Genomic DNA, 27,693 nt, shown 5'->3' with positions numbered 1-27,693 from the left:
CGTGTAGCAGCAGAGAGCGGCGGGCTCGGCCGCGGCACTGAACCGATGAGCGGCGGCGGCTGAGGGCCCGGACGGCCTCTGCCCGCCTCTGCCAGGCGCCCAAGCGGGGCCGCAGCGCCCGGGGCGCGGGGTCCGGCGGGTGACATGGGGGCGACCTGACGCACTCGGGGCCGCGGAGCGCCCTCTCGAGAGCCGCGGGCCCTGCTCGGCGGCGGCGGCTGCGGGCGCCCGGCCCGGCGCGCTCTGCCCGGGGCGCCCGCGGAGCTCCGCCGCGCTCTATGCGCCTCTGCGGGCGCCGCGGGCCCGGGCCATGGCTATAGACCGGCGGCGTGAGGCGGCGGGTGGCGGGTCCGGGCGGCAGCCGCCTCCGGCGGAGGAGAACGGCTCCCTGCCGCCCGGGGACGCGGCGGCCTCGGCGCCCCTCGGGGGACGCGCGGGCCCGGGCGGCGGCGCGGAGATCCAGCCGCTGCCTCCGCTGCATCCCGGCGGCAGCGGCCCGCACTCGAGCTGCTGCTCGGCGACTGGTGCCCCGAGCCTCCTGTTGCTGGACTACGACGGGTCGGTGCTGCCCTTCCTCGGGGGTCTGGGCGGAGGCTACCAGAAGACCCTCGTGCTGCTCACCTGGATTCCAGCACTATTCATCGGCTTCAGCCAGTTCTCGGACTCCTTCCTCCTGGACCAGCCCAACTTCTGGTGCCGCGGGGCCGGCAAAGGCGCCGAGCTGGCGGGGAACACAGTCAGCGGCCGGTGGGGCGATATGGGCAATTGGACCAGTCTCCCGACCACCCCCTTCTCCACGGACTCCTGGGGAGCCGCGGGCAACCGAAGCAACAACAACGGCACCTATGGGGGCGACACGCCACCTCTCCCGTCCCCTCCGGACAAGGGGGATAACGCCTCCAACTGCGATTGCCACGAATGGGACTATGGGATCCGCACTGGCCTCGTTCGGAATGTGGTCAGCAAGGTAAGGGCCGCGACCACCCTGTCCCCATGTCCTTCTCAGGAGCTCTTTCCCCCCTGGGTAGCCTCCAGCCTACCCATCTGTCCCTCTCCCTGCAGACCAAGGTTCAAACCAAAGCCAGAGGGAGACTAGAAGTTCTCCAAGTGGTGCTGGTCTCTGTGTATCTGGATTCTTACTGATTTAATTCTTTGAGATCCACCAAAGACGACATTTATTAGGTGCAAAGCTAGGGCTTTTTACCCCTTCTGCGGTTGCGCTGCGTCCCGCCTCCAAAAGGGCACCTCAGCCTTTATTAATCTGCACCCCAACCCCTGTCCAATGCTCCTATGGAAAAAGATCCCCTCGCTCCAGAACCCCTCCAATACCCGGCTGCCCTTTGCTAGATGTCACCCTCACTCAGGCAAAGATGGCCCACCCCCAGGGTGAGGCTGCTGACCTGTCACCAGGCGGCCCTGGAGGACTTGCCTCCTTCAAGGTCGCTGGTTGGAGCCAGGATCAGGGCTCTGTTCTTTTCACAGGGTAGTTGTCCTTGTGTCTCCCACAAAGAAACATCTATCCATGAAAATAGTGTCCTATTCTCAGAGATTTCTCTTTCTCTAAGTCCTCAGCCATCCCACGCTTGGTTTGGACAGAGTCTAAAGGCAACTGAAGAGCTGAAGTTATAGCCAAAGAAGCAAAGAGCTTTTGAAAATTCCTCCCCCTCCCACTCCATTATCCCCACCGTGGTCCAGCCCTCTCCAAAGATGTTGGATTTTAGACTTTGCCACACCAGTGTTTTCTCAAATGTTCTCAGGACTTTAGTAAACATCAGTATAGGAAGGATGCTGGGAATATTCTGGGGCCACCATTATTCTTGCACAGCAGTTATATTGTTTTGAGGCATTGAGACCCGGTGAGCTCACTTTGTCCTCTGAGTGGTTCCACTTGCAGAGGTATTGCATGCAGCAAGAGTGTTTTGTGAGAGAGGTGTGTGGGCCTCAAAATGAAGAGTGGGCAGTGTTAGACAATCGTTACCCTAGACATCTATAATTTTTTTGATTTTCTTAATGTATAAGAGAAATCATATGCCATCCTGTCAAGCAATTTGTGAAACAGTTTGTGTTTTTTACCCCATAAATGCAGTAGTAAATGTAGATTCCTTCCGCTCCCGCCCTCTGGGCAGTTCTGAGCAGTTTTAGATGCTGAGTCTAAGTGCAAGAATGGAATTTGACAGTTTATGATAGTGAAATGTGCAACCTGCCTCCTGGTAAATCTGTGTTAGTAAGCAGTTGTAGCTTCATGGATGTGTAAGATGAAACTCTTACATCATAACTATTGTTTTAATCTTGTACTTACCTAGCCAGAAATGCTCTGTCCTGTGGGAACTGTCTGGTTTAGTTGTCCCAACTGCTCTGCAAGGTAATTAGGAAGCTCCTTCCAGGTTGGTTCACCTCTATCCCCCTCACTCCCCGTCCCCCTTACCAAGTCTTTCCTTTCCAAAGGTGTTTTTGTGACTTATTCTCTTTCATGGAAGCAATATTTCTTTTCTTTTTTGCTTAACAGCACAGAAAATTTCAGAACAATGACTATTTAAGTCATCATGTATGCCTGACAGAATGAGGATTTGGAAATGTTTTCAAATGTTTGAAGACTTTTCCAGAGCAGAGAAAGAAGAATGGATGAAAGGGGTGTGTGTGTGTGAAGAGTGCTTTGTGTTGGGGTCAAAAAAGAGGTTGAACTTCAAAGTTAGAAGGTGGGAAAGAGTATCTTTCCCCTAGCTATGGAACCCCAGGAGATAGCTATTCAAAACTCTATCAGGCATGATGGGAAAAGAGAACAAATCTTTCTTGAAAATAGACTTTGGAAGGTATTAAAAGCTGTAGGGTTTTTGTTTTGTTTTGTTTTGTTTTGTTTTAGTTAGCACTCAAGAGGGTCACAGGTAGCACTAATGTATGTGGCATGCTTCTGGGGGAGTGCTTGAAGACATGTTGCAATTCCATGGCACCACCAGAGCAATGCTAAGGCCTGGGAGCAATAATTAGAGGCACGTTTTCTCATACAGTAAAGACCAGAAAGGACATATTGATTTTCACAGGCCAATATGATCTAAATAAAGGACTGTCCTTCTACAGTGTTCTATAACAAACGCTTTAAAGAGCTTTTCAAGTGCATTTTGGCACTAAGATAGACTTTTTTCTCTGCTGGCTGTATACACTTAGATACTGTATCAGATGTGCAAATGTGGAATGGATACTGTGAGGAGTGGGGGAACTCTAGAGGTCAGGTGCCTGTTGTCTTGTGCCTGCATGCCCAAGTAGAAGCAGAAGTAGAAGGTTTCATCTTCTGTCAGTGGATGAAAGTTCAGGGTCAAAAGTTGCCATTTGTCCTCTTTTCCTGCCCTATATCATGATCTTCCGCTTGCAAATAAGCTGCAGACAATGCCTCTGTCGCTCAGCATGGATCCTTCAGCAGGTACTTTTCTACAGTTCCCCCTATTCTGCCCCTAGGTGCTAGGTACAGTTCCCACCTTCATTCTCATTAGCTTTCATGGTGCCTACACACTCAACCACCAAGCCAGATAGAGTCCCAGGTTGTTACAGGTAAAAGGGATCTTGGGTCTGATAAGCTTCTCTACCCTTCTGAGTTGCTTCTGACAGGCACTTGTTCATCCTTGATTTGAACACTTCCACTCATGGGTAGGGAGTGCTCTGTTCTTAGGCAAGCCCATCTGTAGATGCTCTTCCTTGTGAAACAGTTTGTGTGTGTGAGAGAGAGTGAATAAGACTTAGGTTCTCTCTTTTTGTATAACAACTCTCTTTGGAATGATTGTCATCCCCCCCCCCCCAACCTCTGAATAGAATGCATTTTCAATAGTCTCTTTCTGGCTGAAAATGTCCACCTATTTTAGCTGTTCTATACACGACAGATTCATCTGTGCTGATTGCTCCTCATGGCATGGGTCTCTTAAGCCTGGCACCAGAATGTGACGCAGCAGGCCCTGTGTGTCCTACACAAAAGAGGTGACAAATGGACGCTGGGCTTCTACAAACAGAACCTACGGTTGATGCATGAAAGCTTTGAAAGCTTTTAGTGACATAACATACTCTGATTATCTCAAGAACACAGTCATCAAGCCACCTCGTCCTCTTCAGGAGTTGCATTAGATGAGGGCTTTCTTTGCCAAGGCTGGTGTAGCAGAGTGTAGGACTTAGTTTTCATCTTAATAGTTTTGGGTAAATGTTTCTTCCCTGTTAGGATATTTTTTTGTTTTTATTTTTTGACTTGGTTCTTGGCATTTGTTATCTATACCAGAATTTCCATTATAGAACCTGCAATGCCTTCAAAATAATAACAACAACAACAACAATGCCATCACTTTTCTTTGGTGCAGCCCTTTATACATTTAAAACATTTTTAACATGCATTATTTCCTTTGATTAAGAATAACAATAACCCAGGGTGGCTCACACCTGTAATCCCAGCAGGTTGGGAAACTGAGGCAGGAGGATTTTGAGTTCAAAGCCAGCCTCAGCAACTTAGCATGGTCATAACAACTCAGCGAGACTGTCTGTAAATAAAATACAATTTAAAAAAGGGCTGGGGATGTGACTCAGTGGTTAAGTGCCCCTGGATTCAATCTCTGGTACCAAAACAAAGTAACAGTAAAAATAAAAATAACCCAAGGCCGGTCTTAACATGCAACGGGTATTGCTGAATCATACCTCAGTGGACTCATGTGTGAATGGGCCAGGTATTCTGCACAGGAACCATGTACTCAACTTCCTTATGACTTTCATAGTTCTCCATATTTCATCTCCCAGTTCCATTGAAAGGTATTATCAGGCCACGTGTGGTGGCACATACCTATAATCCCAGCGACTCAAGAAGCTGAGGCAGGAGGATCGCAAGTTCAAAGTCAGCCTCAGCAAGGGAGATGTTAAGCAACTCTGTGAGACCCTGTCTCTAAGTAAAATACAAAATAGGGCTGGGGATGTGGCTCAATGGTCCAGTGTTCCTGAGTTCAATCCCAGGTACCTTCCCTGGGTACTATCGCTTGTCCTGGAAAAAAAGAAAAAAAAGGAGTGAATGAAATCCTTCAGGGTTACACAGAAAGCAGGTGGTGGGGATCTGGGCACAGGAGAGTCTTGCTCGTCTCACTTGGCTTCCTTCTTCCACCCCAACATGCAACTCAAACTCTCATACTTCTGAGATTTTAGTAAAGAAAAACTCCATAGTTTTAAAAATATTATTTTTAAATAAAAAATATAGTTCTGAGTGAATTCTGATTGGCCTCTAATGTTCACTACTTTCTTGAATAATATTTAGAATTTTGCTGATAATCAATGATAACTAACCTTCCCAAGACCTTTTTTTTTTTTTTTTTTTTTGCTAATTTTGAAGTTTAGTTTGGTTGTTCCTCTCCAATCTTCTGATTTTTTTTTTTCGTAAAAGATTTCTGACCTTTATCCTGAAAGTTGTTAAATATCCTGGGAAGTAATTTGTATCTTCTTTTAGAAGTTATTTAAAGTGACATCAGTAAAATTTAATTAAGACTAAAAATAATTTACAATATCATTGCAATTGTAATATTTTTAAAAATAGCTCACAATTCTATTATCCTAGCCTAATAACTGGTTTTTTACCTTTTAAATGCTTTATACACACTCACACACACACATCTTTTTTTTTGTTTGTTTGTTTTTTTACATTTTCAGTCAATGTGTTCATTTAATGTAGTTTGCTATTAATCTGTACCATGTTGAAAGGATTTTAAATGCTTGATATTGTTGTCAACTTACTAAAATTTCTTGAACTCTTTTGCTAATACTGCACTAACTACCATTAGCTCATCCCTAGTCTGATATGTGGAAATTAAATCTGGTTATTGTTGTAATTTGTACTTTAGTATGAGAGCTAACCCATCTTTTTGCAAGCTTTTGAGCTCTTTGTGTATTCTTTGAATTGTCTCTTCATGTCTTTGCCTTTGAATGTATGTGTGTTGCGGGGATTATTATTTTCCTATTGACGTATAGAAGCCCTTTATGCTTAGAGTAAATGAATCTGTTATGATTTCTTTAAAACACTTTTTCTCTAGCTTCGCATAAATATTTGGTTTGGATAGGGGCAAACGACGGGTTTTTCTTTTATGGTTTCTGGGTTTTGTGTTAGATTTAGTGCTTTGATATGCCTGAAATATTAGGGAGGGAAAAAAAACATGTTTTCTTTTAGTGTTTTTATGATCTCATTTCCTGTTTATTTTAGTGTTACAAGTATCTGTTTTGCTTTTATGGAGCTATTAGAATAGGATTAGGCATGAAAGGGAAATACTAGTCAGAGGATAACCAGCATTTCATGCAGACATTCACTTAATTAATCAGTGACTCTTATCAATGCAAAGACTGGAAGCTGAAAAACTGTCCGATCCTCCTCCTCTTGGGGGACAGCACTCTTCCTGGGTGGTGTGTCTCCCTTCTTCCTCTTCTTGTTCTGAACTGTTATGTTGTTTTGTTATTGTTAGAATTCTCTGTAAGTCTCGTGTGTGTGTGTGTGTGTGTGTGTGTGTGTGTTGTGTGTGGTGTGTGTTGTGTGTGTGTGTCATTAGCATTTTTTGTACGTTGCAATTTATTTTGTTTTTTTTAATGAAAGATAGGACAGACTCAAAAGTTGGTATCATCTCAAAACATGTTGGACTTTCTGAATGTTAGTTCTGGCCTTGTCACAGACCAATGGTGTCCTGGAGCCAGTTTGGCTGCCATTGACTCTGAGCCACCTTGCCCATCACTGTCCAACTTCACATCCAGTTCTGTCAAGTGGGCAGCTTAGAATGGGCCACAGTGGGAGTATTTACACCATGAAAATTGGCAAACTACAGTCCAGGGTTTGCATTTCTCTTAAGAGAGCCAGTTGTTTAGCATTTATCACACTTATCTGTGACCCTGGGCTTTCTCTCTTTGTCTTTTATTCCCCAATTTTTTCCTCCCTCCCTCCCACCCTCCTTCCTCCCTCCCTCCCACCCTCCTTCCTCCCTCCCTCTCACCCTCCTTCCTCCCTCCCTCCCTTTTCCCCTCCCTTTTCCCTCCCTCCCTCCTTCCCTTTCCCCTCCCTTTTCCCTCCCTCCCTTTTCCCTCCCTTGTCCCTCCCTCCTCCCTCCCTCCCTCCCTTTTCCCTCCCTCCCTCCTCCCTCCCTCCTTCCCTCCTCCCTCCCTCTCACAGGTGCCTATTCTGAGCAGAGCATTGTGTTGGGGATATAATGATGGGTGAAAATAGACAGCTCAGCTTCCACAGACTCTGCAGACTAATAAAGAGGGCATGCCTCAACTGATCAAATAATCTTTTAATTACAAACAAAGTTAAGTATGTAGAAAGAGAAGGAAATGAAAGACAAGAAAAAGGAAAAAAAAAAAAAAAAAACAACTGACCTTGACTGACTGCTGTGAGAAACTGAAATCCGAGATGGGATCTGAGGGTTGGGGGGTGGGTGGAGTGCTGTGTGTTTTCCACAAAGAGCAAACAGCATTTTCAAGGGTCCTGTGGCATGCAGAGCCTGGAGTGTCAGTGTGGGAGTGGGGGATGGGGATTCCGTATAAACCATGTGAAAATCTTTTCCTTTATTTCTGGAGCAAAGGAAAACCATCAAAGAGTATTAAGCAGAGTGGGGGGGATATGACTTGGTGAGAACTCTTTTTGAAGAGACCTGTCTGGCTGCAGTGTGAAGACTTCCTGGGATGTGCTGAGCAGACAAGGGCAGGCCGGGAGGCCCACGGAAGCTGCTGACTTCCATACACCAGGGCTAGTCAGGAGGCTGCTGCTCTGGAGAGCCATCTGGGAGGCCATGACTTGGCAATGGAGGCTGGGAGTGGAGTGAGAAGAGAGACTGAGGACAGACAGTGTTCCTGAAGTCTTGGGGCTCTGCAGCCACCACAGGCAAAGGGGAGAGAGCACAGCACTTGGTGGAAGAGGCCTCCTGACCAGTGGTGTGCGGAAACCAGGCCTGTGTGTGCTGCCAGTGGAGCCCGGCTGCTGGGAGCTTCGGGACTGGACCAGGCTTTGTGCAACCTGAGGCCAGATAAAGGGGACTAAAAGCTGTTACCTGGGCATTGTTAGGAAACACTGGCCCTTAAGGATAGTCTAGCATTTTCTCACATCCTCATGCTCCAAGAGAAAGGGTGCTAATGAAACTTGCACAAGGCTGAGCGATACAGCTGTGGGCAACAGGAGGGCTAGAATTGACTTCCCTTCAACCAGCTGTCCCTGTGCTTATGTGCCTAGGGTAGGTACCAGACTGTCCTGTGTAGAGCGATGGTGCAGGTCTCCTTGTCCCAAGGGTTCAGTTTACAGATGAGAAGACTGAGCAAGAGGTCACTGAGTTGCCCAAAGTCACCAGACTATTAGGGTTTGAATCCATTTGTCATCACCCTCTGCTCCAGAGTGACCCTCAGACAGGGAAAGACCAGGAAGTGCAGACAGGGGCTCTGCCTTTCTTTGGCTCTCTCTTTCACTGGCTATCAGATGATTCTTTTGCAGCCTGAGAGTGGCCCTAAGTGTGTGTGTGTGTGTGTGGGGGGGGGTTCAGTACAGTTGAGATACGGTGATCCTGTGGCTTTGTGTGGGTGGTTCTGCAGGCCACCTCTCTGGGCAGATTTCTCTGCCTTCAGCCTCCTTAGTCCCCTCATCTGACTCCCTGATTCATCTTGCCTCCCTTAAAACCTCAGGACCCAGAGACTCTAAGTAAGATGGAGACCTATCCTCTTTGCTTCCCTCCTTGGGGCCTCCTATGGCTCCCTTTCATGGCCACATGAACTGTCACCATCAGACCTGAACCCTACATGCCTTTTCCCCTCTTCCCTGCCTCCTTCTTTGTTGTAGGAAAAGTCTCGTAGCTCCCAGCCTAGCCTTGGTGCTTTGCTCATGCTGTTCTACCTGTCTGGAACACCCTTCCCTGCATTTTTCAACCCTCTGGTTACAATTCATCCTTCAAACCAGCCGTCCCCTGAGGGAGCACCCACCTGTTCCCTCACCTTAACACTGGCTGTGTCCTGGTTGGAAGGATGTCTGGAGAACACCTTATGTGTCTGAGCTCACCTGAACTTGAAGTCATGAAAGACACAAGCGCGTTCTCATTTGGCAGGGGGTAGATTGCAATGCCAGTGCTTCTTATTACAGGCTTGGCTTTGGGGACATTGCTTCACCTGTTTCCTTATAGGCAGGGCGGGGTGGTGAGGATAGGAGGAGAACACCTGAGAGGCATCTGTGCCACCTTCCCAGGCACCGGGCAAACAGGAGGCACCTGGGAAAGCTCAGGTGCCTTCCCCTCCTCCACTGCTGGGGTAAGGGCTGCCCCCGATGAGTCATTGGAGAAGTACTTGGATGGAGGAGCAAACAGGCCACACCCGAAAAGGCGGTTCATTCCTTGGGAATGCCAAGATGTCTGGCCCTGGGCCACCAGTGTGCCTTCACATGGGGAAGCCGTGTTGAGGGGGATTGGAGGAACCCCAGACAAAAAAAGTCCCCCGGGGATGGTTGGTTCGTGGAACTCCAAACTAAAAATCAAAACAGGTCGATGGCTACAGAACTCAGACTCAGAGAGCAGCCAGGATCGGAGAAGAAGGGATGTGGGAGTAGGAATCGGCCCAGCGCTTCACTAACTTCGGGGAGTCCTTGGATGAGGAACCTGAGTTCATGATGGACGGTAGAGAATGAAGTAAAAGGCTTCAGAGTCTGGGTTAGCTGTGCTAGGCGATAGCCCACATCAGAGAGACTGGAATTTTAAAGAGGAGTTGATGGTAACAGCAGAGAGCAAATTTTAGGGAGAGGTGAGAACTGGAGAAAGACTGGGAGTCTTTGGAGAGCTGCCCCTTTCCACCTGGAGCATTACCTGGCGGGGTATTTCCCAGAAGCCTTTGACTTTGACCTCAATATTCTTTGATCTGCTGAAGGTTAGTCATCTTGGTTTGTTTTGTTTGTTTGTTTGTTTTTTCTTTGTTCAACCTTGACTCAGTGCTGTTTATTACCAGGGGACAGATTTCCCTCCAGACAGGTGACCTGGCGATTGACAAGGGCCTGTGCTTCTAGGAAAGGAGGCAGAGGTAATTGATTGTGTGAAGTGGAACCACCACTGTGACAGAACCCTCCAGACTATTCCATTTGTCTAGCGTTATACTCTATCTGAACTCTCTCGTCATCCTTTCCCTTACAAATAACAAGAACCAAACTTCATTAATAAAATAGATATCTATTGCAAAGACGTAGGGTGTGTGCTTGTGGGTGGGTGCTTCTGATATCACAAAGTGGGGGTCTTCCAGGAACCCTGCCACCATTATCACTGTCCTTGTCATCGCCCTCTTGTAAGCCACATCTGCCCTGGCCTTTCCTGTAAGCCAGCTCTGTGCCTTCTCCAGACTGGCTTGGTCTGGGCTTTTCCTTACCCGGCTGTTCTTTGGCCTCTTTTTGTACAAGTCTGGAGTTCTGGGTGAAAGCCCAGCTGGAGCCAGGGTGGGGAAAGACAGCTTCCAGAGCAGGGGTGCAGTTACCTGGACTGGGGGGGGGCTCCTTCAAACCATGTGACAGAGTCTGGGATTTGCTTTTCCTTAAATGGGCTAGAAGGGGTTAGGCACAGATACTTTGGGTAATTGAGAAGAATTGAGTACCAGTGATGTAGCCATGAAATGCTCCAAACCCAAAACCCTTTTCCTTCCCCAGACTCTCAGGATGGAACTTACTGGCTACTTAAGCTTAGCATGGAATTGGGGGGGAACACACCTTCCAAGGCTTGTTGGAATAATTAAAGAAGGTCTTAGGTGTTAGCTCCGGTTCACCCCTGAGAACTTAAAAAGAGCCCTTGCGCAGGCACCAAAAGAGTTTTGCAAATTGTTACTACCTCTACCCCCAAAGTCAAGACCAGCTACATAATTTGCAGGGCTCAGTGCAAAAAAAAAAAAAAAAAAAAATGAAAATGAAAATGCAAAGTGTTGAGAAGAGCTGGGCCAACTGGGTGACCCACACCTATAATCCTAACTACTAGGATCAAAAGTTTGAGGCCAGCCTCAGCAACTTAGCAAGACCTTATCTCAAAATAAAAAGGACTAGGGATATAGCTCAGTGGTAGAACACCTTTGGGTTCAAACCTCAATACAAAAAAAAAAAAAAAAAAGCAAGATAGTGACAGTAAAGCATTTAGCCCAGTGTGGCCCTTCTGAAAGAAAGCAGGGCCCTTTGTGCCTGATATCTGTCACAAGGCCAGCTGTCACTGCTTCAAAGCTAAAGTATCTGTCTTCCTTATTTTACAAGTCTACACTATTGTCTCTGCCTCTCTCTCTACTCCTTTATTGTGTTCCACATCTTTTTCTAGGTTTCTTCTGGTGAAAAGAGAACACTTTTTGAGGGCCTGCTTTTGCCAGGAAGTACTGTCACAAAGCCCCCAATTGGTTAATTTTGTGAGAAATTAAAGAGCCAGGGAGCCGGCTCACACTGGAAAACACTATTGTAGAAGCAAGACAGACTTATCTGGACAGAAAACCAAACAGCTGAGTCACAGGGATGTGTGGTAGAGAATGTTAAGTCATAGGAATGCGAGTTAAGTGTTTATCAGGCTCCCCCCCCCCCCCCCACTCTGTGCTGGGGATCAAACCCAGTGCCTCACACATGCTAGGCCACTGCTCTACCCCGGAGCTACACCCCAGCCCAGGTTTTTTTTTTTTTTAAGTAGAAGATGGAAAGTTGGTATTTTATACAATTTAATTCTACTGTGAATAGTGCCACTTTATTTCTTAGTGCCATTTAAAAAAATAAGCGCAAAGGAGAGGATGCCAGTGGCATCTACCCACAGCGAGCTTCCCAGGGGTCATATTGAATTATGGATGGTTAGGCAGCCAGCCTCATCATTTGCACTACAGAGTGTTTCCTCCCAGATTCGATGACGGGTCCCTTTCTCTCTGTGTTTAAAAGATGCTTTACAAATTGGACAGCTTTGATGGCTGCATATTGAGGCGTTTCACTGGTGTCAAGCGCATGTATGTGAGCACTTAGAGTAAGCACAAAGTTTTTGTCTTATGTTATTTAAAATCTGGGGAAAAAAAAAACCATTGCACTACACCTACATAAAATTGACCATTTTAACCATTTCTCAGGGCCCAGTTCAGTGGCATGAAGCACCTTCACACTGTTGTGCAGACATTGTTGCTGTCCACGTCCAGAACTGTCTTCATCTTCTCAAACTGAAACTCTGACCCTGTCTAAACAAGAGCTCTCCTTTCCCTCCCCCTCCAGTCCCTCATGACCAGCATCCTGCTTTCTGTATTTTGATGGCTCTGGGTACCTCAAATAAGTGGCACATGTGGTATTTGCCCCTTGGTGACAGGCTCATGCCACTGCAAATGATCTCAAGGAGTGGATATAGAGGTAAGCATGCCCTGGGAGGCAGGTGAGCAGCCCGGCTAGGGAGTCACCTGAGCCATAGGAACCCAGAGGAGGTTCAGCCATCTGTCGGGCAGGGAAGCTCAGTGGTGGGGACATGGTATTTGAGCCTCCCTGAAGGAGGGCTTGGGTGGTGACCAGTGGGAAGGAAGCCTTCTCTGTGGAGCTGGTGGAGGCTGGGAAGGGCTGTGTGCAGGGTACCGAGGGGTTGGTCCTAGAGGCAGCATGGGACCCCACCCTTGGGCATGCGTTGGTTGGTTTTCCCCTGAGTCTCCTGAAGCGTGTCAACAGGGAGATGATAGAAGAGCAAGCTTTTAGCACCCGAGGGGGAGAGACCCAGGGGAGAAGCTGCCTCGTCCTGGCTCCAGACTTCTGTCCACCTGGGTAGCCTGTCCACAGCCCCCCAGTGTTGTCCTCTGGACACATTCACATGACTTTTGTTTGTTTGCTGTTCTGGTGTTGGGATGGAACCCAGGGCTTTGCGCACACTAGATGAGTGCTCAACCACTGAGCTCCACCCTGAGCCCTCTGGGCCTCTTAACACCCCCCAGCAAGCCCACATTACAAAATGTGACCGACCGTGACCCCACCCCTAGACCACTGCCTCCCCCTTGGTGTCTGCAGCGCTGAGAAGTGGCAGCTCTTCCCAGAGTCCCCACTGGCCACCACATAGTCTCCCTGCTACTGCAGGTGGCTGTCGGGCTGGCCTGATGCCAGACCCCAGGGGACCGCAAGGGATTTCAGCTGGCCTCTCCGTATTAGCTCTGGGCTGCCGTAACAAACACCACAGACTCGGTGGGCTTAACCAGCAGATGTGCGTTCCTCCAGACCTGGGGCTGAAATCCATCAAGATCAAGGTGTTGGCAGGGCCGGTTCCTCCCAAGGCCTTGCTTCTTGGCTCATAGATGCCCGCTTCTTCCTGGGTCCTCACAGCATCGTGTGTGTGTGTGTGTGTGTGTGTGTGTGTGTGTGTGTGTGTGTCCCCGTCCGTCCTCCTCTCTCTACTTTTTTGGGGGGGTGGGGACTGGGGATTCGACCCAGGGTCTCACACATGCTAAACGCATTCTTTACCACTGAGCTACATGCCTAGACCCTCCTCTTCTTATAAGGTCACCAGTCATATTGGACCAGGGCCCACCCATGTGACCTCATTTTACTTTTATTACCTTATTAAAGGCCCTGTCTCCAAACACAGTCAGATTTTGAGCTACAGAGGGTAGGACTTCAACATCTGAGTTTCAGAGCCACAGTTCAGCCCTAACCCCAGACCCAGCACTCCCTGTGTGGGGCAGTCCTGAGGGGCATTGGCAGCCTCATGTTTCCTGGAAGCCCTAGACCTGCTGGACTGGGCTCTGATCCTGTCCACACCCCCTGCCCCAAGCCCAGTGTGTGTGTTCTGTATTGTGGTTGAGAAGTTCATTGTGACTCTTTGGTTTCAGTGCTCCACAGTTTTTAAGATGAAGTTGGACCTGGTTAGTGGGCTTTCAGGGTCCCTGTCCTCTCTCCTGTCTCTGTCCCCACTGAAATCCTATATTCCAGCCGCTAATCTGTCTCCCACAGCTATGTCATCTTTGCATATACCCTCCTTCAACCCAGAGCCCTCTCCTCCCCCTTGCCACCTCTTTCAGCCCTTCTGGGCTCCCTATTTCCCCACTTTCATACCTCAATCCTGCTGCTCAAATATGGGTCCTCAGCAACTGAACCTAGTAGGTGCTCAGTAAACATGTCTTTAAAGGTGCCAGTAAGGAGGTTATTAAGGGGCCATGGCTTGCATCTGACTGAAGTCACCTCATTTTATTCTAGGATGATCAGAATGGAAGGAAGATAGATGCATAGGTCAACTTAGACCTAAAGTCAAAATTGACTGAGCTGTTGAAGACAAAGGATATTGTTTATCTGCACCGAACACTAATCAAACTTGAGTTCAAGCTGGGTTGTAGAGTGGATAATGACTTGACTGTAAACCACTTGATGTCATGGTGACTTTCTCTAGAATGAATTGGTCTGTCTGAGTCTAGGGTTGGTCATTGTGGGATCCAGAGCATTTACTTTTTATTTGTTTATTTATTTTTGGTACTGGGAATTGAACCCAGGGGTGCTTAACCACTGAGCTACATCCCCAGCCCTTTTTACTTTTTATTTTGAGACAGTGCCTCACTAAGTTGCTCAGGGCCTTGCTAATTGCTGAGGATGGCCTTGAAACTTGAAATCCTCCTATCTCAGCCTCCTGAGTTGCTGGGATTACAGGCATGCACCACCATGCCTGGCTGGGTCCAGAGCATTTAGTCGCTGGGGAACTTTTGGAAATATCTGTGGCGTCCTGGCATGATGTAGTTCTCTGGATGACTTCCATGGATTTTGTTTCCAGGGGGACATTTGAGAGTGTCTGGAGGTGTTATTTGGGTTGACACACTAGGTGGGTTGTGGCTGGTGTTGATGTCTAGTGGGCAGAGGCCGTGAGTGCTGCTGAACATCTTGAGAATCTTCAGGACAGTGCACATGAGAGAACAATCCAGCCCCAAGTGCCCCAAGTATGAGAAGGCCTGGTCTAGGTGGATGTGCAGCTGCATTGTGTTTCCTGACCACACCCCACAGATGGCCAGGGCTGCTGGGTGGTGAATCAGCCCTGGAGATCTGGGCTCCCATTCAACCCACAGCGGGTGGCCCTAGTGGCCAGGTGAGGGCCTGCGGAAGGGCGTGGCATCCTGCCTGGAGGAACAGCCAGCAATCCTTGCCCTCTGTGAAGGGTTTGCTGAGCTTCTTGATGCTGTAAACACAGAGTGACAGTGTGACCAGCCTGCCTGCAGCGGCACATTTGGAAAAGTGGCCTTTGCCTATTTCTGTGTGAGTGAATGCTGCTGCTGCTGCTGATCAAGTACGTCCCTCTTGGTGTGTGTGGTGCTGAGGAGGAAACCCAGAGCCTAGTGAATGCTAAGCACACGCTCCACCGCTGAGCCACGTCCTCAGCCCCACAAAGTCCCTTCTGAAAGTATATCCTTTGAACCTCTGCTTAAAGTAACAATGACTGGGAAAGGAAGCATTTATTTGGAAGTAAAAAGGATTTGTTTTCACAATGTCTCTAATTCAGACATGCCTTTTCCATAATTAATTCCCAGTGAGGTGGTTTTCTGATTTTACAGCAGCAGGAAACTAGAGCTCTCCTGAGCTCTCCCATGGGACAAAGACACCAAGTGCTAGAGGCCAGAACCCCATGTAAGTCCTGGCGATGTTTGTTGAGTAACAGATCAGAGCCAGCTCTCTCCTGGGGCACTAGGCAGTGAGCATTGGTCCTGTAACATCTCCTCCCAGTACTGAGGGAAAGTACCCATGGACTTCAGAGAGTCAGGAAGAGGCTGGGGGCCCCCCCAATCCCCTTCAAGTGAACACCCCCAATGACCTAACTTCCTCCCACTAGGCCCCGCCTCCTAAACCCCTTCAAGTGCATGCCCCCAGTGACCTAACTTCCTCCCACTAGGCCCCGCCTCTTAAAGGTTCCACCACTTCCCAGTAGCACCTCAGGATGGCGACCAAGCCTTTAACATGTGGGCCTTTGGAGAACATTTCCCAAAACTGCACCATATGTTGCCATGGAATTTGAAGACTCAGAAGTCTAAGCTGGGCACAGCGGCACATGCCTGTAAACCCAGCTGCTTGGGAGGCTAAGGCAGGAGGATCACAGGTTCAAAACCAGCCTCAGCTGCTTGGTGAGACTGTAAGCAACCAAATGAGACCCTGTTTCAAAAGAAAGAATAAAAAGGACTAGGGTTATGGCTCAGTGGTTAAGTGCCCATGGGTTCAATTAAAAAAAAAAAAACTCAGAAAACTAAAAGTAAGAGTGCCAGGTGTTAGCTGAGACTGTTGCCCAGGGACACCTATGTTAACCAGAGCTGACCCTCCCCTTGCTCCAGATAGCCCTGGGATGCTGTCCCCTGTGGGATCTGTCCCTCCTTAAATACAGCACTGTTGGTTCCACTCTTGTCCCTGGACTTGGTAGCATTGTATTCCTTTTGCAGTGTGCTTGATCTTCTTGGTATCTTTAGTGAAGAGCTGTTGATGTCTGCAGAAGGTGAGACAGATATGTGCAGGCATGGGGTAGAATGGCTGGCTGGCTCTCAGGAGCTACTTGCAAGCAGTCAATGGAGGTGGCTCAGAGAGCTTCCAACTTGAGCAAACTAAGGCAAAAGAGTGATGTGTTCTTTACAGAGTCCTGTCTATGGCTTGGTAGTTCTGGAGCTGTGTTGCCTGGTGAGTCATCAAGTCCATGTTCCAGGGTAGGTTTTTAGAAATTATTTCATTTTAATAGATTTATTTTTAATCATTTTCTGGGACATCCAATGAGAAGCAAACTTGTCAAAAATGAATATTGTCAAAGCTAAGAGCAAGTTGAAAAAAAACCTTGGTCTTATGTGTCTGTTGATAATGCATTTGAATTGAATTGGATTGTGATTTAAATATAAGTAGTAACTTCTCTATTTAATTTATTTCTCATTAGCAATCATGTTGTTCCCCATTATTAACTCTAGTTCTTTTTAGGTAGAGTCTTAGATAAGTGACTGAGGCAGAGAGGAGTAGTGAAGGGAAGCAAGACTCCAGTCTTTTTGGGAAACTGAAATGAATCACCTTTAACAGGCAGAAGTTGTGATAGTCAGCTTCCCATTACTGTAACAAAACACCTGAGAAAATCAACATAAGAAGAAGAAAGGTTTATTTTGGCTCACAGTTTTTGGAGGTTTCCGTTCATGGGTGGTTAACCCATTGCTTTTGGGTCTATGACAAGTTATCCCATTATGGTGGGAGCATGTGTTAGATTTTTGTCACTGTGACAAATACCTGATAAACATGAATTAAAGATTTATTTTGGCTGATGGTTTCAGAGATTTCGGTCCGTGGTTGTCTGACTCCATTGCTTTGGGCCTCTGACGAGGTAGAAAAATTATGGCAGAAGGGTGTGCTAGAAGAGCGCTGTTCTCAAGGCAGCCAGGAAGCAGGAAAGAAGAGAGAGGGAGGAAGAGGAGAGGAGAGAGACAAGCTACAGTTCCCAAGGTGTACCCCAAATGCCCACTCCCTTCAACTAGGTTCCACCTCCTACAGTCCCCCTCTCCGTAATCCACTCAGGTTTGTATTCCTCAGTGGACGATTCCACTGATGGGGTTGGAGCATCAGGATCTCATCACTTCAGACTCTCTACCTCTGAACACCATCATATTGGAGAACAAGCCTTCCACACTCTAGCCTTTGGGGGACATTTTATTTCCAAACCACAACAGAGTGCATGGCAGAGGAGGCTGCCCACCTCATGGTAGCCAGGAAGCAAAGGGAGAGACAGGAAGTGGCTGGGGTCCCAGTATCCCCTTCAAGGGCACACCCCCAATGACCTAACTTCCTCCCCCTGGGCCCTGCCTCTTAAAGGTTCCACCACCTCCCAATGGCACAGAGGCTGGGGACCAAACCTTTAACCCGTGGGCCTTTGAAAAACACTATCTAGACTACAACGGAGGGCATCAGGGAATTTAAAGACTCACAGTTTATCATATTGAAAAGAGGATTTAAGTTCCTCAAATGAATTTTCTACTTGAGTCCTAGGAGGGGATGTTGCTTAGCCATCTTCTCTGTGTGATCTGTTTGAATTTATTTTAGAAAACCTAGTAGCCAAATCTTACAGGGCTTGAAAGGTGACGCAGAGGAATCCAGAATACTGCATCGTATTCAGATGTTTACTGAGCAGCTACTATGTGTAAAGCCTTGTTCTGGGAGCTGCCAGAAACCAAGGGAGGACTAAGTGCCTTAGAGGTTGGGAGTGTGTGTGTCCCATTGGGCAGAGAGGAGGTGTACAGGGGCAGTCCTTCTGGGCAGAAGGAAGCTTGGAGCAAAAGAATAGAGATGGGGAAGGACAGGGTGTGAGATGGGGATAACTGGAATATAAGTCCTGTGATGGTAAGGGTAGGAGGAAGGCCGTGTTTCAGTTAGGAGGAGAAAAATGGCACAATATTGTGATGGGTTTGGAAGTTTGGGGGTCATTTAGGATGCTGTCAGCCACCCATAGCAGGAAAGAGTCCAGCTGGGTTAAAAAAAAATACAGAAATATCATAGGATGTTTCTGGAAGTCTGAAGATGGGGTGAGCTCCAACCCCATTCTGTGTCTCTTCCAGGCCTTCCTCAGCTTTGGCTTCACTCTGCTGCTGTACTAGCTTGCTATTGGCTGCGTAACAAACAGCACCTTCTGGGTGGCTTAGATAGACGTCATTTATCCTCTCACCATTTTGAAGGCTTAAGTCAAGAGGATGATGTTGGCAGGGCTGGTTTCTCCTGAGTCCTCTCCTTGGCTTGTAGATGGCCATCACGTGGTCCTCCTTTGATCTGTGTCCTTGTCTCTCTTTCCCTCTCCTTCCCGCTCCCTCTTTGGTGGTGCTGGGGTGGAACCCCAGACCTCGTACATGTTAACTCTACCTCTGAGCTACACCCCCAGCCCCTGATCTCCTCTTCTTACAAGGACACCAGTCATGTTGGGCATGGTGGCTCACACCTGTGATCCCAGCAGCTCAAAGAGGCTGAGGCAGGAGGATTGTGGGTTCAAAGCCAGCCTCACCAAAAGTAAGGTGCTAAGCAACTCAGTGAGACCCTGTCTCTAAGTAAACACAAAATAGGGCTGGGATGTGGCTCAGTGGTCAAGTGCCCCTGAATTCAATCCCTGGTACTCCCCTCCCCGCAAAAGTACATCAGAACCCCAGTTATATTGGGCTTAAACCTCTGTAAAGACTTTGTTTAACCTTATTACTTCTTTGAAGATCCAGGCTCCAAATACAGTCACTTCTGAGGTACTGGGTGTTGGACTCCAACTTGTCTTGTTGGAGTAGAGGTGGATGCAGGTGCACCCTTTCAGAGACTATCCTTGGAACATGGGGGGATTCCTTCCTTCATATCAGTGTTGGGATATCAGTGTTGCAAGAATGAGCTCTCCATCCCATTTTGTCAGTTGTAAAATTATCATTGTGCACATGAAGGCAGTCCCTGGAGCTTCTGTGGAGGTGGCTGCCGTAGGTGGAATCCAGGTGGTGGCAGAGGGGACAGGTAATAGCAGGAAGTTCAGCTACTTTTTCCTTTTCTTTCTTTTTTTTTTTGGGGGGGGTCATACATTTTGAGACAGGATCTCACTAAGCTGCTGAGGGCCTCACTTAGTTTTGAGGCTGGCCCTGAACTTGTAATCCTCCTGCCTCAGCCTCCCAAGTCACTGGATTACAGGCGTGTGCCACCACACCTGGCTATGAAGGACAGATCTTGAGACTGAGAAAAAATGGCTGTGAATGGCGTGGACCCATGCACACCGTCCCCTGAGTGAGAGAGGAGGGAGAAGGAGCAGAGGGGAGAAAGCCAGCAGGTTTGCTGGGCTGGGTATTTTAGGGGTACCATTGTGGATCCTGACAGTAGCCCCCCTGAGAAATGAACTTGTCCTTGAATTTTTCATGAGGAGCCTGGGTGCAGAGAGGTGACAGTCAGTTCTGAAAGGACACAGCCAAGTGCAGTGGCAGAGCTGAGGGCTGAGCCCCGACCAGCGGCCTGCCTTCCAGTCCTTACCCACCGCCTATGAGCGGTCACTGCAGAGAGGCTGAGCTCTGGAGCCCCTCTGCAGCCAGAGTTGTCCCGGGCTCTCCACGGGGCTCCTGTGGAGGACGTATATGGAGGTCGGGCAGTCTCAGTGCTTCTGATAGTGCGGTGAGGCTCTGTATTAACGACACCCCATAACCTCATTTGTCTGGAACCTCAGGCCTTGGAGTAGAAGTGGTATGAACCCTTCCCCGCCCTCTTCTGAGCTCCTGACCTGCGGGTCTGCTCCTTAGGCAGAAGGGGCACTGCAGACAAGGCCTCCACTCCCAGCGTGGATAAGAGACTGAGCTATTTGGTCTGTGCTGGCCTCAGCCCCGTGTCTCCCCACTGTGCTGCCTGTCCCCCCAGTGCTGGAGGAGGGAGGGAGGCCCTGTGAAACCCCAGGCAGTCAGATAGGCCTGCCCTGTCTCTGGGCCTGTTGAAAACCTTTCACCAGCTTTTCTAAGCTGGAGGTATAGTTTGCATAGAGAAAATGGGCAGATTTTAAATGTATGATTTAGGGCTTAGCCTCACACACAGGCCCATTAACCACTACCTAAACCAAGGTATTTCTCACCCCTGGTAATTCCCTCCTGCCCATCACCAGTCAACTCTCCCCTTAGGCAACTGCTGCTTTCCTCTCTCCCCAGAGCTTAGTTTGCCTGTTCCCGAAGGTCATGTCCATGAGCTCAGCAGCTTGTTCATCAGCATCATCTTTCCTTAGTGTACGAGTCACTGTGTGAGTAAGTCATTGTTCCTATTATTGACAAGAAGCATCATTGTCCTTTGGTATCTGAGGAAACGGGTTCCAGGACGTCCATAGGTACCAAAATCTGGAGGACGCTCAAGTCCCTTCTGTACATGGTGTAGTATTTGCATTTATCGTGCCTACATGCTTTTCTTACACTTTGAATCGTCTCTAGGTGACTTGTGATAGCGAGTACCATGTAAACGCTAGGTAAACAGCTGTTACACTGTGTTGCTTAGGGAATAACGACCCAAAAAATTCTAAACAGGTTCAAATTTTGTTTTAATATTTTTGACCCTAGTACGTGGACCCCTCAGATACTCCTGGCACGTGCCTCCCTTGTTGTGTTTATCTGACCCCCTGTTGGTGACGCTTGGGTTGCCTGGGGTTGCCGCTGGGATGCGTAGCCTGCAAAAATGTTTGAAGCTGTGTCTTCCTTCTTTCCACTCCCTCCTGCCTCTCAGCGCTAATGGTTAAAAGTTGATTGACAGAATCAGGGCCGCCACGAGATGCCTTGACTTGTTTGGGAGCTAGGCAGGTTTTTCCTCTGCCTCTTGGTGTTGGGGTGGGAAGCAGGAGGGATGGGGGTAGTGGGGACGGTGCTGCCATCTAAGGGGCAGGGGTGTCTGGCTGTGGAACGTCGCAGCCCCAGAGTTCCCAGGACTCCTTCCCAGGGTTGACGGTGCTGTTGTGTGGCCAGGGAGAAGCCACACCTGGAGGTGACGCTGCCAGTCAGCTGCTGTGTGTCACCCAGGGATGACTTAGCAGCTGCTCTGATGGAGTCCCATCCTCTCCTCTGGCCCATGACAGAGGCCTTGGGCAGCTGGGACTTCCTGCTCTCTGTAGCCTCCTCATCCTCCCTTTCTGTGAAAAGGGCCAGGCAAGCCTCGGAGGGTGGACAGCTGGGGGGCCCAAGAACAGGAAAGGGAGCAGGTGCCGGGTCTGCTGTCGTGTAGTAGCCCAGCGCACAATGCATGAGCTGGGAAGCCCCTTGGGTAGAGACCTGTGCAAGGGGAATTCTTTTCTGGTGGAGCCCACCCTGAAGGATCCTATAGCTCCCTTCACCGGGTTCCTAGGGATGAGTTAGTGGGAGGAGTGGCGCCAACCCTCCTGATTCCTCACTGTCTGCCTGAAGACCTGAAAGGGAGCAATGATGTACTTAGGCAGGTGAGCCGGCGGCGCACACCTGTGATCCCAGCCCTTGAGGAGGCTGAGGCAGGAGGAATAGTGAGTTAAAGGCCAGCCTCAACAACTTAGTGAGCTCTTGTGAAAGAGAGAGAGAGAGAAAGAAAGAAAGAAAGAAAAAGAAAGAAAAGCAAGCAAAGAAATATAGGCAGTTGTTCGCCACGTGACTGGGCTTAAAATACCAGAAGCTGGGTGGGTTTTGAGGGTGTTTGCGTGTTGCTCCACAGTGGAACTCTTGTGCCCGTCCTCAGGGAGCGTGTTTGTGCTTGTGAGTGTCTCATCCCAGATGAACCGCGTTCCTTTCAAAGCAGGTTAAGCAACCCATAATGCACGTTCGGTGAGATCCAGTTTAGATTGGAGGCCCCCAAACATTCAACAGAAATGACGCATCCCTCCTGGTGGGTGTCGCAACATCCCAGACAAAGAAGAAAAACAGAGAAGAGATGCATTACTGGAGGTTCTGCCTCCATTTAGGTCTCCAGTGAGCCCGAGAGCCCTCGGACACTGCAGCAAGGAGGGCAGCTTCCTCTCAGTTTGCAAAAGAGGGTGTGTGATTTGGAAAGGAGGAAAATGAAAAAGTTATTCAAAATTTAGCCTTTTTTCTCAGTCTTATGGCCAGCCTGACCTCAAAACCTCAATGCTGCAGAGAGAAGGAAGCTTCCCTACTTTGGGTCTTGCTGACTGACATCCAGGGAGCAGAGAAGGTGAGAAGTGCTGGGCTAGGACAGAGAAAAACCTGCCGTGGGTCCCTGGGCCACCACCTTACCACTGAGCCACCTCAGCCAGTAACTCCACTTCTAGGAACCTAACTTCCAAGGTAAAGAAGACACTGTTACCTGTGGTTTTATTCCAGAAAATAATGAACAGACCTCCCAGTGTGTGCTTAATCCATGCATTTAATCTGACTCCTGGCTGCAAGAACTTCCTGTTGGATCTCTTAGGATAGTCATGTGATCAGCTGCTTCAGGTTGAGCATTCCTAACCCCCAAATTCAAAATCTGAAAGTTCAAATCCAGAATGCCTCAAAATCTGAAACTTTTTGAGTACTGACATGATTCTAGGAGTGGAAAATTCTATAAAGTAAAACTTGGTTTCATGCACAAAATTATTAAAAATAGTGTTTAACGTTAACATATATAGATACGAAACATGAATGAATGAATATCACCAAGATAGTTCAATATATATATATATATATATATATATATATGCAAATAATTCAAACTCTGGAAAAATCCAAAATTCAAAATAGCATTTTTAGATAAGGGATAATTCACCTGCATTATATAATTACCCATGATTTTCCAACTTTAACTTTAGACCTCTGAAACAAGAAGAATTGGAGATCACTGGGCATTACTGAGATTGGTTTTAGCACATGGTGGTCTTTGCGACCATGACTGCCTTCTGAGCTGTGGACACTTGGACACTGTGGACACTCTGCTTCCTCACGTCCAGAACCCTCTTTGGTTCCATGTTGCCCCCAGACTATTCCACATGTCCTGAGTTTAGTCTTCTCAAATGCCCTTTTTAGCAGAATTTCCTCTCAATGTCTACTTTCCAAAACCAAAACATCCAGCCAACTTATCTTAGCTAAAAGATTAAAGCACTGTGGTATAAATAGCAGATAGGGTTGACCCCCATCCCTTTCTGGACTCATCCATATCTTGAACCTATTAATCAATGACTGATCAATAGCCTGCAAACCTCTGGCCCACACCTAAGTTGTACAAGGATGGACCTTTACCAGCCTGCCCTGTTCCCAGTCACTGTCTTCCTTTCTCTCGTATTCTCTCCAGGGATAGAGCAGGGGTTGGGAATTCAGTCTTCTGAAAGGCTGGGATCCCTGATCAAGATATTTCTAAGAGCCACCAAAAGCCCAAAATAAGGTTGTATTATAAGTTGGTCCTTTTTTTAAAAAAAATATTTTATTAGTTGTGGATGGATATTTACTTATTTATTTTTATGTGGTGCTGAGTATTGAACCCAGTTCCTCACATAGGCCAGGCAAGTGCTCTACCACTGGGCCACAATCCCCAGCCCATATTATAAATTTTTCTATTTAGTTTTATTTTCATGGGCTGGGGATTGACCCCAGGGCACCTGCTGAGCACATGTTCTAGCACTGAGATCCACCGCAGGCCGAGATGGGATTTTAAGGCTACCCTAATAAAGTTGTCTCCACCCACCCCAGGATCTGCCCCTGGTTGCCCTCACCCCCATCCTCCTTAGTGTCTCCCTGGTAAAGATCATCTTCCCGAAAGCCTTGTCCTCAGCCAGCCCCGCCGCTTCTAAACCCTCATATATACTCTGCTTTTCCAACACAAAGAACTCCTCTTCTCCACCCCCCACCGTAAGTTTCCCTTTAGATCTTCCAAAGTCTAGATAGGGCCCGTCTGGTACATGCTCACATCCTATTTTGTTTTTATACACACACATACACACAATCACAGCTTTTTATCTTTTTATTTCTCAGTGTTGTGGTTTTTAGCTTTTGCCCCATTTTTCCATCCTTAGACTCTGAGCACTAGAGAGCAAGGACAGCACTTTCTGCACTGTGATGGCCTTGGGGCCTGTGCTCAGTAGGTGACCAATAAGTAACCACCAAACACTGCAGTTGTGCTGTTGGTCTGCAGCCTGGGGACCAGCTCTCATGGAGCCTGGTCCACGGTGCCGGGTGCTGAGCCATGACCCAAAGCAAGAAAAGCTGTTGGCCTGAGGACAGAACTGAGCTAAGGCTGGCCTGCCTTGAGTGTCGTGCGAGGCCGCGCAGTCTGGCCACGCTTACTGTTGTGAGCAGCACCCCCAGCCTTCCACACACGGGCAAGCTAGAGGACCAGGGACTTGTGGCAGCCAGGAATCGACTCTGTGAGAGCCATGGTGGCCTGCCGTGGAGGGAAGATGCGGTGCAGAGAGGTTGGGGGTCTCAAAGATTTTCTCAGGAGTGTGATGCAAAGGGTGAGAAGAGTGAAAGGAGGAGGGTACTCCAGCACTCTCTGTTCAGGTCTCAAGTTGGGGTTCTCCTCCAAGTTCTGTGCATCTGGTTGAAGTGAATCAGCTCACTGACTAACCCATTTCCTGAAGATTCACTTTTTAAACACATTTTTGTGTGTGTGATAAAATACATGTGAAATTTACAATTGTAGGTACTTTTAAGTGTCCGGTTCGGTGGCATTAAGTCCATCCCATTCCTGTGCACCCAGCACTACCATCCACAGCTAGGACTTTTCCCTCTTTCCACACTGACACTCTGCACCCATTAAACACTGACTCCCCACTCCCCGTCCTCCATCCCCTGGCAACCTCCAGCCCCTTTCTCTGTCTATGAACTTGATTACTCTGTGTTTTTATTTAGATACGTGCAATCTTTTTTTTTTATTGTTGGTTGTTCAAAACATTACATAGTTCTTGATATATCATATTTCACACTTTGATTCAAGTGGGTTATGAACTCCCATTTTTACCCCATATACAGATTGCAGAATCACATCAGTTACACTTCCATTGATTTACATATTGCCATACTAGTGTCTGTTTTCTGCTGCCTTTCCTATCCTCTACTATCCCCCCTCCCCTCCTCTCCCCTCTTCTCTCTCTACCCCCTCTACTGTAATTCATTTCTCCCCCTTGTATTATTTTTCCCTTTCCCCTCACTTCCTCTTGTATGTAATTTTGTATAACCCTGAGGGTCTTCTTCCATTTCCATGCAATTTCCCTTCTCTCTCCCTTGTCCTCCCACCTCTCATCCCTGTTTAATGTTAATCTTCTTCTCATGCTCTTCGTCTCTACTCTGTTCTTAGTTACTCTCCTTATATCAAAGAAGACATTTGGCATTTGTTTTTTAGGGATTGGCTGGCTTCACTTAGCATAATCTGCTCTAATGCCATCCATTTCCCTCCAAATTCTATGATTTTGTCATTTTTTAATGCAGAGTAATACTCCATTGTGTATAAATGCCACATTTTTTTTATTCATTCATCTATTGAAGGGCATCTAGGTTGGTTCCACAGTCTTGCTATTGTGAATTGTGCTGCTATGAACATCGATGTAGCAGTGTCCCTGTAGCATGCTCTTTTTAGGTCTTTAGGGAATAGACGGAGAAAGGGAATAGCTGGGTCAAATGGTGGTTCCATTCCCAGCTTTCAAAGAAATCTCCATACTGCTTTCCAAATTGGCTGCGATACGTGCAATCTTACAGGACCTTGTCCTTTTGCAACTGGCCTGTCTTGCTTATCATGAGATCCTCAGGGTTCATTCATGTTGTAGCCTATGTCAGAATTTCCTTCCTTCCTCAGGCTGAATAATATTCAATTATGCCTATGGATCACATTTTGTTTATCCATTCACTTGTTGATGGACACGTGGGCTGCTTCCATATTTAGACTGTTGTGAAAGATGCAACTCTGCATATCTTCTCATACCCTGCTTTTTCTTCTTTTGGAAATAAGGACCACTTTTAAAGGGTAACGTAGGGTAAGGTGATGATTACCTGCACAGCATATCATCATCATCCCTGGACTTGGGCTCACGGAGCCATCATCCTTCTGAAACAGAGATGGGGATGTTGCAGTGTAGTTAGGTTTCTTTTCAAGGAAGTGGAATTTTGCACGGTTGATTGCTTTTTGTTGTGGCTGACCTTTTGCAGATCATTTCCTAAGAGTATTTAATGTTTGTCTATCTCTTTCCAATTAGCTGTTATAATCTCTCAAGAAGAAAGAGGAAAATAGTTATCATTTTTATCTTCTCTGATGGAAGATAGAAAAACATTCCTCTGGTTGTTTTGAACAGTATATTATTCAATACTCATGAATACCCCTTCTGTCTCTTATCTGGATTGGCAGGGTGGATAGGGCTGTTTTACCCCAACCTTGAAATCCCAGAATTTCCATGTGTTGTCATTTGCATTGTGTTCATACATACACGGTGTTAGAGCATGAAGGGCAAGCCAAATATACGTGGCGATACCTCTGATATTCTGTAGTCCAAAGACATGCCCTTGAAAGTGTGTGTAGAGAGAGAGTTTCCCAGGCCACATTAAGTTTGGAAAATGCAGAACCCCCTTTTTCATATTCATGATCATAGTCACACAATAAAGGCTCTGAAAAGACCTGCAAAGGAGATACCAGCTTCACTTTAATAATAATCCTGCAAATCGCTTAGCCATTGATTTCCTCCCCACTCCACCCCACCGTCCTTTTCCCCCCCAGTGCTTGGAATCAAATTCAGGGCCTGAGCTCCAACCAGCCCCTTAATCCTCATTTTAGATGGACACCTGCCTGCCTGTGCCTTGCTGGACTTGCTGTCTTCAGCCACTGCTTCAACTGCTGACTTAGAAGCAAATATGTCTGAAACAGGGGAGGGGAGTGTGGTTGTGAAGGATCATTAATTTATGATCATTAATTTATGGATCATTAATTTTATCTTTTCCTCTTGGCTTTGGCTTCCTGTTTGCCTTTGAGAGACAGAGAGAGAGAGAGAGAGAGAAGTGGGGAAGGTGGTGTGGTCAACATGATTGTGTGGTGCCCCGCAGTGTTAAGGCTGCTCTGTTGAATCCATAGTTAATGGAAAATATTATTCTGGAAGGGATGGAATTCAGGCTAGTTTGCTAAGTCGAGGCAACCTCCTGAACCCCCAAAGGCATATTGCAGATACACTGTATGTATTACAGTAGGGAGACCTTATCATGGAGTCTCACCGCACACGTTCACATCCTCCAAGCCCCATAATCCCAAATCCAGAAACAGCATCAGGATGTCTTCTCCAGAACTCTCCATCTAGGCCTGTTATAAACTTTAAAACCTGTACCCCTCTGCCCTTCACTGGG

General features: G+C 47.7%; 1 protein-coding gene across 1 annotated transcript in view; it reads left to right on the top strand.

Moving 5' to 3' along the window:
- Positions 1–238: 238 nt before the first annotated feature.
- Positions 239–27,693, top strand: part of Slc22a23 (solute carrier family 22 member 23) — a 179,131-nt gene continuing 151,676 nt past the window's right edge. Inside the window, exon 1 of the mRNA XM_026407108.2 lies at positions 239–967. Within this exon, the coding sequence (XP_026262893.1) occupies positions 311–967 (657 nt within the window). The 5' untranslated portion in view covers positions 239–310. The remainder of the gene's footprint in view (positions 968–27,693) is intronic.

This window comes from Urocitellus parryii, chromosome 8, assembly GCF_045843805.1.
Source record: "Urocitellus parryii isolate mUroPar1 chromosome 8, mUroPar1.hap1, whole genome shotgun sequence".
In the NCBI taxonomy this organism is placed as follows: Eukaryota; Metazoa; Chordata; class Mammalia; order Rodentia; family Sciuridae; genus Urocitellus; species Urocitellus parryii.
This window is presented reverse-complemented; position numbering and strand designations above follow the sequence as displayed.